This window comes from Diabrotica virgifera, chromosome 8, assembly GCF_917563875.1.
Source record: "Diabrotica virgifera virgifera chromosome 8, PGI_DIABVI_V3a".
Lineage (NCBI taxonomy): Eukaryota > Metazoa > Arthropoda > Insecta > Coleoptera > Chrysomelidae > Diabrotica > Diabrotica virgifera.
In genome coordinates, this window is record NC_065450.1 from 115,866,370 (window position 1) to 115,878,458 (window position 12,089).

The 12,089-nt window shown below is 32.8% G+C and overlaps 1 protein-coding gene across 1 annotated transcript in view; it reads right to left on the minus strand.

Moving 5' to 3' along the window:
- Nucleotides 1–2,125: 2,125 nt before the first annotated feature.
- Nucleotides 2,126–12,089, minus strand: part of LOC126890482 (proton channel OtopLc-like) — a 122,491-nt gene continuing 112,527 nt past the window's right edge. The window contains exon 7 of the mRNA XM_050659464.1: nt 2,126–10,500. Within this exon, the coding sequence (XP_050515421.1) occupies nt 9,518–10,500 (983 nt within the window). The 3' untranslated portion in view covers nt 2,126–9,517. The remainder of the gene's footprint in view (nt 10,501–12,089) is intronic.

The following is a 12,089-nucleotide window of genomic DNA, read 5'->3' on the forward strand; positions in this document are numbered from 1 at the left end:
CTTGGTCAAGGTCCATGTTTGGCATGCGTATGTGAGAATTGGGAGTATGTACTGGTCAAACACTCTTGTTTTTAAGTATTGTTGTATTTTTTTATTCTTTATAGGACCCATTTTAATTTTCCAAATCCTGCCCAGGCTAATCTGACCCTTCTTTTTACCTCCGCTGTTTGGTTTTCCTTATTTATTTTTATAATCTGTCCCAAATATATATAATCATTAACCGCTTCTATTGTGGTGTCGTTTAGTATTACGTTTCTATTGTCTTGTGTGTTTGTCATTGTTTTTGTTTTGGCAAAATTCATTTTTAGACCTATTTGTTCGGATTCATTTGCTAGTTCGGTTAGCATGGTTTGTAGTTCTTCAAAACTTTATGCTATGACTACTACATCGTCTGCATATCTTAGGTGGTTTAGTTTCTTTCCATTTATGTTTATTCCCATGTTTGTCCATTCCATTGATTTGAAAACGTCTTCCAGTGCTAATGTAAATAGTTTAGGAGAAATAACATCTCCCTGTCGCACTCCTCTGTTAATTGGTATGGGTTTTGTGGTTTCTTCCAATTGTACTGTCATTGTTGCTTTCTTATATATATATATTATGTATTAGCATTCTGTATCTGGAATCTATTCGACAGTTGTTTATAGCTTTTTCTATTGCCCACATTTCCACGCTGTCAAATGCTTTTTCGTAGTCAACGAACGCTAAGTGCAGATCTATATGGTATTCGTTAGCTTTTTCTATTAGTGTACTAATTGTTAGAAGATGGTCAGTGGTGCTATATCCCTTTCGGAATCCTGCCTGCTCTACGGGTTGATACGAGTCCAATTTGTGTGTTAGTCTGTTGTTGATAATCCTCATGAATAGTTTATACGTTTGCGACAGCAGTGAGATGGGTCTGTAATTTTTTATGTCATTTCTGTCGCCTTTCTTAAATAGCAGGATTGTAAGACTTTCGTTCCATTCGTCGGGTATTTCTCCTTTATGTAGACACTGATTAAACAGATTTCTTAATGTTTGTAAGATTTCTTCTTTCAACATTTCAGCAAGGATTCCATCTGGTCCTGGTGCTTTGTTGTTCTTTAATTGTGATAGTGCTGCTTCTATTTCATAATTTTCTATTTTTGGTAGTGTTTCTGAGTTTACATTCGTGATTGTTTTCTTGATATATTCCTGAGTGTTGAAGTTTGCGTCTTTCTTTGAGGTGTATAGTTCTTTATAAAACCTTTCTACTTCTTCTGATATCTTATCTTTTCTCCTCTCTTCCCGTCCTGTTTCATCCTTTATTGAAATGAGTAGTGGTTTCCCTAAATTTGGTCGTAAGCATTTTAGCCCTTATTTCTCTCAATTACTTTCTCGATTTCATTTTCAGTGTGTTTTCTTAGATCCTCTCTGGTTTTTCTTCTAATAAGTTTGTTTAGTTCTACGTATTCTACTGTGTTTCTTTTGTTTTCGCATATTAGTTTTCGTCTACTTTCCATTAACTTAACTGTCCCGCTACTTAATCTATTTTCTTTTGTTGTTAGTTTTTTGGCAGTTTTCATTCCCGCTTCCAAGAGTTTTTCTTTCATTTCTTCATTGATCTTATTAATTTCTGACTCTTCCTTTGCTACTTGTTGATTATAGTTTTCCCTTAAAGTCTGTCTATATTCTTCTGCGTTTTGTCTTATTCTGCTATGGTCAATAGCCGTTGGTTTTCTTCTAGATTTCTGCGTCGCTAGTTTGCTTATTTCTATTTTGGCTCGTAGTATGCGGTGGTCGCTGCCAGTTGAGAATTTATTAAGTGCAGTTACGTCTTCGAAGATTTGTTTATTTTGGCAGAGGAAGTAGTCTCTTTCATTTTTTGTCACCCCATTTGGGGAGACCCATGTCCATTTTCGGTTTGGCTTCTTATTAAAGTATGTATTTATTGCATGAAGGTTTTGTTGTTCCAAATATTCTAGTAGTCTTTCAAAAAGAACAGAAGTCGTAAATTTAGGGATTATTGGGCCGTCGACAGCACCGCAAAGGCGGAGGGCGCACTGTTCTATATTTTTTTTTAAACTGAATCCTTTTGGGTTATTCGTGGTTGAAAATTTGCCATTTTCATTCAAAAATGTCGCCTTTTCGGACGGTTTTTTGCGAATACCTTAAAAATTATGCATCTAACAAAAAAAAAACTATATGAAACATTTCTGTAGCTTATGAAAAATCAAAGAGATTCGTTCCTTCATAAGTCTTCTAGTGATAACATAAAAAGAGATATGGTAGGTGAAAAGAATTTTTTTTGTGCATGCTCAAATCGGTGTGTTCAACTTAATAACAGAGAAATGGTCGATTTTAAGGGTATAATGCTATCAATATCTTTTGTAAGTACTGTCTGAAAAGACCTTTAAACGGACCGCACTGTTAAATTTTGATTACATTCAAACTAAGCGAGATATGGTGCAACAAAAAAGGATGACTAATACTTTTTTGTGATTTTTAAGATAAAATGCGAAGTATGTATATTTTAACCCCTCATCCACCAGATTTAAATGCATCGTTTTGCTTCTACATTACCTTTTACTATAATGTTATTTCTATGTTCAACAAGTGGGACGGGTTTAAAATGTATGGTTTTTGAAAATAAATAAGATCAAATTTTCTCTTCCTTTTTCTCCATGTAACTCGAAAATGATAATGAGATATAGTAATGAAAGAAAAATAAAATTGTTATCTAAAAGAAAACCTACATTACCTTACAAGGTATTTTTTACGTATCTCTCATCACTTTTGAATTACATAGAGAAAAAGGAAGATTTTTAAGAAAATTTAAAAATACGCTATATAATTTGATCTTATTCTTTTCAAAAACCATTCATTTTAAACCCGTCCAACTTTTTGAATGTAGAAATAACACTATAGTAGAAGGTATTCTAGAAGAAAAACGATGCATTTAAATTCTGGTGGATGAGGGGTTAAATATACTTCTCACTTTTTCCTTAAAATACATTAGTCATAACTTTTTTTGCACCATATCTCGCTTAGTTTGAATGTAACCGACATTTAACAGTTCTCGTCTTAAAGGTCTTTTCAAGCACTACAAAAGGTATTCGTAGCATTATTCTCCTAAAATCGACAATTTTTCTGTTATTTTAAGTTAAATACACCGATTTGAGCATGCACAAAAAAAATCTTTTTTCACCTACCATCTCTTTTTTTATTAAAACTAGAAGATTTATGAAAAAATGAATCTCTCTCTCTGATGTTTTCATAAACTACAAAAATGTTTTATATAGTTTTTTCGTTAGATGCACAACTTTATGGTATTCAAAAAAAAAATCAATCTCCGAAAAGTGTCATTTTTCAATGAAAATGGCAAATTTTTAACCACGAATAACTTAAAAAGTATTGAGTTTTCAAAAAAAATTATAAAACAGTTATTGCCACTTTTCACTTCTGGCCACTTCCGGTGTTAGTTTGATTAAAAAAGTTTCCACCCCCGAGAACGAGTGGGAACCACTCCTAAGTTAAAAGCGTCATAGGATATAGCGTAGGCAGTGGCGTAGCTAACCCCACGGGGGCCCCATATCAAAGTTGGTCGCGGGGCCCTTTCCCCTCGACAAAAGAAGCAAAAACGCTTGTATAGAATAGAATAGAAATATGTTTTATTATCACTGAAAATTTTACAATTATATGGACAAGGCTTACAAAAATTCGGAAAAAAAAACAAAAACAAATACACTTTACTGAAATTACATAAATCGTCAATATTAGTACAAAATAAAAGATAATGGAATAAAACAAAACAATATATTGCAAAATTTAAATAAATTGCACATTACATAATACAACCGTAGGAACTAATAAGTTCTGCGTATAACACCAACATATAGATAATAATAATAATAAACTTAATAAATTCTAATAAACCAAAGTCCAAAATAGATTTGAATTGGCGAGACTCATTGGTTGAAAATAGATTCAGTTTTTTCAATCCAAGGATGAATGGACATTGAAAATGAGCTTAAACAAAGAAGCTTTGTTCTTATGTTATAACGGCGAGCGGCGGGCAAATACACTTCTCCAAGAACCTAACGTACCACTATTAAAATGGGTCATTTTTTTATGTCTCGAATTTAAATTTATTATTAATTAATTTATTAAATTTAGTATAAAGCAAAAAAAATTACTGCTTAATATTGAATTTGTTTATTAAATGTTACTATATTATATTTTCAATTGCAAAAACGCGGTTGTTGCCAAAAGAATATACACCTGTACAAGGTCTCATTATTTTTATTTTTATGTATATTTTCAATAAATGTATTGATAAATGATAAATTCAAATTTTAATTAAACTCTAAATGGCATTAAAAAATTATTATTCTAATTTCTTTATTACTTCTTTTTTGAATAACGTCGCTGGGATTAAACATTTTTAAATGCCTTTTCGATAATTGGGTTCCTGGGGATTCTTCACTAATTAACAAACTTTTTTTCGTTTTTTCTTCTTTTTTTTTGGAGTTATGTACTTGATGTATTACTACGGGCCCTTTGGGGCTGATTCATATAGTTATTTGAATAAATAAGGGTCAAATTTAATTTAGTAAATCTTAACTGAAATCTTTATTATTCAACTTTGTAGAAAAAATCGTAAAAGCGTGAATTACCGCAGTAGTAAAAAAAAGTTACTATTGTGCAAAAATGACCCCTTCTTAATTATTTAACCAATGATCCCCTTATATGATTGGATACTTTCTTGAAAATATCTTTTGTATTCACCTAAACTTTGATAAAAATTTAGTTCCAATCTGTACGGAATTACATTCTTTTTTTTTATTTTATTATATCTTCATGTTTTATTAACATTCTGTTTTGTGATTCATTCGCTTTTGATTAATTCATTATGTTGGATAATAAAAAAGTTAGGTACGTTAACAAATAGCCTTGTTCTTCGTCAATACAGGGTGTTTTTAAATAAATATGGCAAACTCTAAGGGGTAATTCTACATGAAAAAATAATGACAGTTTGCGTTTGCTTAAAAAACGTACCTATGTCTGCAAATGCTTCCTCTCCTAGATAGGGGGTGTTAAAATTTTTCTTACAATCTGACGATTTATTTATTGCCCTAAAACCGGTTAAAATATGCAAGTAAAATTTGGTGTGTTTTAAGAGGTAGTTATTGTGCCTTTTTGATATACAATTAGGAATTTAATATTTACCATTGGCGCGCATACTGGTAATATGACCCTTATGTGCACAAATGGTGAACATAAAATTCTTAATTGTACATTAAAAAATGCCCAATAACTACCTGTTAAAACCCACCAAATTTCATTGGCATATATCAACCGGTTTTAGAGCAATAAGTAAATCGTCAGTTTGTAAGAAAAATCTCAACACCCCCTATCTCGGACATACGTTTATAAAGCAAACTGTCATTATTTTTTCATACAGAATTAACCCTTAAAGTTAGCCATAGGTACTTATTTAAAAACACCCTGTATTGATGAAAAATAAGGCTAGTTTTTAAACTATTACCTAACCTTTTTAATATCCAACGTAAGCGAATGAATCGAAAAACAGAATTTTAAGAAAACATGAGGCTATATTTGGGTTTTAATTTCATATTTTTTATAAATGCTATAATATTCCACAGAGTGACGCGAACTTTGAGAAAAAATCACAGTTTGATTGGTATACAGCCGGTACACAATGACAACAGTAATTTACCTGTCTAGCAAAAATATTATTACGATATTGTTCAAGAATACGACTATAACATATGTATTAAAAAAACACTTAAATCGGAAAACAGGTTTAGGAAATATGAAACATTAAAAATGACCAATTTTTAAAGAGGTGCGTTAATTTCTTGGAGAAGCGTAGATATACCTACATAAATGCAATTAGAGATAAAGCACAGATTATACGAAAATATACCCAAACAATACATACTGTTTCAAATATTCAAAGATAAAGCGATTACAAAAATTGCAACTTGGCCATTATACATTATAGGTACAATAGCTCACACACAGCCAACGGAATTGACATTGAGAGGTAGCTGGAAAACAAAAAAGCTCTGTTCTTATGGGGCAGAGCATAGATAATAGATAAATATGATTTATATAGGTATAGATAAAGAATCCACTACACCAAAATGTTGATATCCAAACAACATACACTGTTTCAAAGTGTTTTAATAGTGAAATAATTGTAGAATGCTTTGTTCAATTTTTTAAATGGAATTTTGTTTCGACATGCCGCGCCGGGTTGGGGCCCCTGTATGTCGGGGGCCCCGTATAATTGATACGGCTGATACGGCGGTAGCTACGCCTCTGAGCGTAGGCTTTGTTTCTTGAGCTATTCCCTACTTACAGTGAAAATATCAAGTAAATTGATGCAGTAGGATGGAATTCGGAGCCAAATACCCTCACTGACTGCACTAATAGATACCTACATCATTCATACATGAATGCATTCACTTAAATGTTCATTTGGATACCACAATAAAATCACCAATCACCAATAATTGACATATCTAAATATTTAAAGAAGAGCGGATTGAAAGATATTTTCCCTAATTTTGATATTGCTTTGCGCATTTATTTGTGCCTCCAGTTGCCAACCAACCAACCAACGTGTCCGCTGAAAGGTCATTTTCGAAAATGTCAAGAATTTAAAATAGTCATGAAAATAATTTCCGATCAAGTATGACGCAAGAACGTCTTAACAATTTGTCGATTTTGTCCATAGAAAGTGACATAATAAAAGCCGATAAATTATGACGACATTATAGATGATTTTTCCAAAGAAAAATCAAGAAAGAAATCTGATGTGATCGAACTGGAATGACAATTTTTATGTATTCTTATTTAAATAAAAAAATCTGCTTGCAATTTTTTTTGCAAAAATGGTACATGCTTGAAGGGCGGCTACTAGAGAATTGCCTAGGGCGTCAATTGACCTAAACGCGGCCCTGCAGCTGACATAAACGACATTTTTTAAATTCCTGTTACTATTTACGTCCAGCAACTTTTAACATGGAGAAATTCATAATACTATATTTGCTTACTCATTATTTTTGTATTATTAATCTGTATCAAATAATTAATTACGGTAGTAAAAGTAACATTTATTACCAATAAATATATAGGTATTATCAGAAAAAGAATAACATCATAAAATTTTTTTACACATTTACGTAGCGAAAAATCGTACGGTGGGGTAGTAGTCACATTCGTTTTTTTACAGTATTAACTTAGTTTAGACGTTGTTTTGACTAGAAATTTTTGATTTGATTCGTATGGGTATTCTTTCATTTTTCCTACTGTATCTGCATAAAACTGATCCTAAATTTTGCTTGACTTCCAAAAGAGGGTGAAATAATTTTATACTAAAACTTTATTCAATATTCTCTTTTTAGATGTAATTTTGAATGCCTCTGGATCAGGCCCGGCCCCAGGGGTGGGCGAACTGGGCGGCCGCCCAGGGCGGCAAAATTAGGAGCGGCAAATTTTAGAGGACAGCCAATTTTTGAATTTGAAGAAATAATAAATTATGTTTTTAATATGATAAAAAATCAATATTATGAACAAGAGGGGCAAAAATGCAGCTGTAAAAACGAGAATTAAATAAGTGAAACAATAATAATTGCAAGGTTCATTTGACGGAAAATCGACAACACCGCCTTCTTCTTCATCGCATAATAATAGTGGGACCAGAACTTAATTAAATTCACTGAAATTCACTTAAAATTAAATTTACTGAAAATTAATATAATAATTGGAAACATGTGGCTCAAGCTTTGTCCAGCCACGTTAAGTCTCCAGCTCATCTACAGTCACAGCGACAGTGGTAGAACTATCAATTAGACTAGATTCGGGCAAAACCATAGACGAAGAAACACAAAAAGTTCCAAATTCAGAAACTCGTCATTGAAGAAATGTAATAAAACGACTTATATCAATAATACAGTTCTTAGCACAATAGTGTCTTCCGTTGAAGGGAGATTCTGATAGACTTTTTCATCACAACAATGGTAATTTTTTAAAGCTTGTTGAGCTATTTGGAAAATTTGATTCTGTTTTACAAGAGCACATTAGGAGAACAACGAATGTTGCTAACAAACAGCATCACTACTTGAGAAAACGTATTCAAAACGAAATTATTCAGCTCCTCCATGACCAAATCAAAAATAAAATTTTAAACTTTTTGAAATCAGCAAAGTATTATAGCATAATTTTAGATTGTACACCTGATATTTCTGGGGTGGAACAGTTGATTATTGTTGTACATTTTGTCGATTTAGGTTCCTGTTCACAAAGTGTTAAAATTTCAGAACATTTTCTTCGATTTGTGCCTACACTGGAAACCACTGGCTTGGGACTTACAAACGTTATTTTGCAAGAACTGAGAAAACCTTTGTAAGATATGAGAGAACAAGAGTATGATAATGGGGCAAACATGAAAGTGAAGAACTTTTTGTCCCATGTTCTAGCCATTCACCCAACTTAGTCGTGAACGATGCTACTAAAGCCGCACAGTTTGCAGTTTCTTTCTTTTCCTTAGTGACAAAAATTTACAACTTTTACTCAGCATCTATTCATCGTTGGGCTATACTGAAACATCATATATATAGCATAACATTGAAACTTTTGTTTGAAACCCTACCAGTGACAGTGTCCTCTGGAGAGAAAAGATTTTCAAAGCAAAACTAATAAAAAATTACTTAAGATCAACTATGTCCCAGGAACGTTTGAGAGCTCTAGCGACAATCTCTATTGAACACGAAAGAGCTGAGTCCCTGGATCTTGGAGAATTAATAAAAGACTTTTACCGTGCCAAGGTAAGAAGAGTGCTACTTACTTAAAAAAGTAAGTGTGTAATTATGGATATGGATAGTGAGTTTTTGGATATTACATGTTAATATACAGTAATGTAGTAAAATCTCACGAAAATATTGCAAATACATATACTTATGTCTTTTTGAGCGTATATCGTTCAAATACAGTAGAAAATGGCATATTAAATAATTTAGCACCAAGCACACATCAATAAAAATACCATCTTAAGGGGGGGGGGGCGGTCGCCGATCTTGCCCAGGGCGGCAAAATCCCTAGGGCCGGGCCTGCTCTGGATGCAGCTAAATATCATTAGATATGCTGCCGACGCAGTTTTTTGCAGGTAGTTGAAACGCAGGATTTATACACAAATAATATCAGCTAGGTATAGTCGGTTCGCTAAACTCAGACTCATGACTTGTCGTCATCTTCAACACGCGCGACCGGTATCCTCGGTCTATGTTAATATATACGTCAATGCTAAAAAGAGCTCTTTTGAAATTTTAGTTTAAGATATCTCAGAAACCAGAGCCAATTTGGCAATTTGGAGTTCAGATTCGGATTCAGCGTACAAACAATCTTCTGAAAACGATATTCTGGTCTCTGGGTGCGAATATTGGTCAAATTTTGCATTTTGATTCAACTGGTGGAAATCAGATATGGTTTAGATTTTATTATTAAGTATTTAATATCACAATTGTTTTTAATATTAGAGATACGTAGGTTTCATCTTGTACGTTCTTTTCCAGATTTCACATAAGCACACCGTAGAATGAAATCTGTAAAATATTGCCAGCGGCATAGAAACGTGAGTAATAATTGTCCAAGCCCACAAACCATAAAAATGTAGTTGAATGGGATGAGACTCTGCTCTTGATTTTTCTAAAGTATTAATAGCCCACATTGCTAGATTTGTAATAAGTAGGAAAGTAACTATCTGTCTTCCAGGTTTCTTTTTCATCTGATCGGGTGTACAACAAGTTCTTCGAGAAGCATCTAATACAAAGATTGTTTGACATGTAGTTTGCAGCAAAGAACATACCGCTGTTATTAGTACCAAGACTGTAGTCCTTTGTATTGTAAACTGGCCTCCTATTATAGTGAACATACTGTAGATAAACATACCGGTTTGAGCACCTATTAAAAGTATGTTGTCTAGGTGTAGATTTTGACTTGAATTGTATTTTAAATTTCTCATTTGCCACATGCCTGTAATCGATGCTAGAGTTGTCAAACCGTACAGAGCTAACTCACAAATATTAACTTCGATTACAGCCAATCCAACAAACTCTGCTCGAGAAATTAAGACAAAAAACAAAATCAAAGATATAATAGTAAGCACTAGTAACAGAATTCCGACAAACAAGCCTTTGTGAGCTCTAGCGCAATCAACGGAATAATGGTGAGGACTTCTTTTCACTTTGTTCATCTCCGCTAATTTTAATTTGGCAGCCACTGAACCTGTAGGTGGTAATTTTGATATGCTTTTCCACATCACGTAGAGGATGGCTGCGCAGATAAGGCTGTATTCTATGGTACATGGGAATAGAAATGGTGATGCATCTTGAACTAAGGAACCTATTATGTTAGTCCTCCTGCACTCGTATAAATGATGAGGACCTTTTAAGCCTCTGATCGATATATGATGCGATTGGTTTTCTGCTCGATAATGGTCGAAATGAGGTCCATGAGCTGTAAATATAAATAATTATATTAGGGTATTAATTAAAATGACTAATAGAACTTTGATTTAGTAAAAACAATGTACCTATATACTTCGACTTAGCTATGGTAGGGGAGCCCAAGCGAGGATTATTGCAGTTACTCGAGCGCGTCAGATTATCACATGGGGAGAAACCTTGTACCCTGTAAATATACCTCTACCATATATTGGCTCTTAATACAGGGGAGTTAGTTAAGGGGGGGCCGAAAAAAATCTATCATCGGAAAAACTTGAAATCGTCATATTAAAATAAGGTAAGTTAAGTACATGTAGAACAGTGTAGGTATATTTAAAAATCTGACGATTTGAGCGGGGCGTAAGGAAATGGGTGAGTCACAAAGTTTCACAAGAAAAAAGGGAATCTTGCGCGAAATGAATGACATATCGAGAAACTAAAAAATATTACGTGCTCATTATCAAAAATCTATCGAATGATACCAAACACGACTCACACGGAGAGGGGTGGGGGTAAATTTGTAATTTTAAATACGAATCCCGCGATATTTCGCGAAATGAACATCAAATTGAAAAACTGATAAATACACTTATTCACTATTCTTGAAAAATCTATCGAATGGCACCAAACACAACCACCTACGGAGGTGGGGTGGGGGGTTACTTTAAAATCTTAAATGGGATCCCCCATTTTTTATTGCAAATTTGGATTCCTTACGTAAAAATAAGATGGCGCTATAATAGGAAAAACGATTGTTGGAAATGGAAAATTAAATTAAAAAATGGAAAGTCCCCACTAAAATGGAAAACTTAGCTTAAAATCTGTTTGGTTTTAGGACCTAATCTTCACAACTCAGTAGGTTCCCTACTCCTATGATAGATGATAGGTAAGTATGATTTTGTCATTCATCTATGAACGCTATTACAAAAAATTACAATTATAATATAACAAGTCATATTATACAGTATTGGAAATCTTTTTTCGGAATATTCGCAAAATTAAATTCCAACAGAGGGCGCTCAAAATTTCAAAGATGGACGACAACTCTAGGAAAACAATTCATTTTGTCATTTGAATTCACAGTTCTAAAACGTTAAATTAAAATCATTTACAGGAGTGTTTTGCCAAAGTAACCACTAAGTTTTGCAACTAAGACATCTTATAAGTTAAAGACGACTCAAAATTATGTTTAATCTGTAAGCATTCATTAAAATTTGATGCTAACTACTGATTTGTTTTTACCTTTTTTTCATAAAAAAATCTGGCCCCCCGATAATCACACAGCGTTCTAAAAATTATTAATCTATCTTAGGATTTCTAATTTTGTTTTTAATTTAATTAATAGGTGCACTACAGTTTATTTTACACCAACAGATAACAATTTTTAATTAAATAAAAACTGGAAACTTGGAAACTAAGTAGGTGAATTTATTTTATAATAATTGTGTTCTGGAAATTACGAAGTGGTCGGGATATTTTGCATAACAATGTACATTCTATGTATAGAATATATACTACATTTTATTTATTTATTTAATTTTGCAGTCGCTTAAACATTAAAAAATACTACGTTTAATACAAACATTAAATTAAGAAAATGTG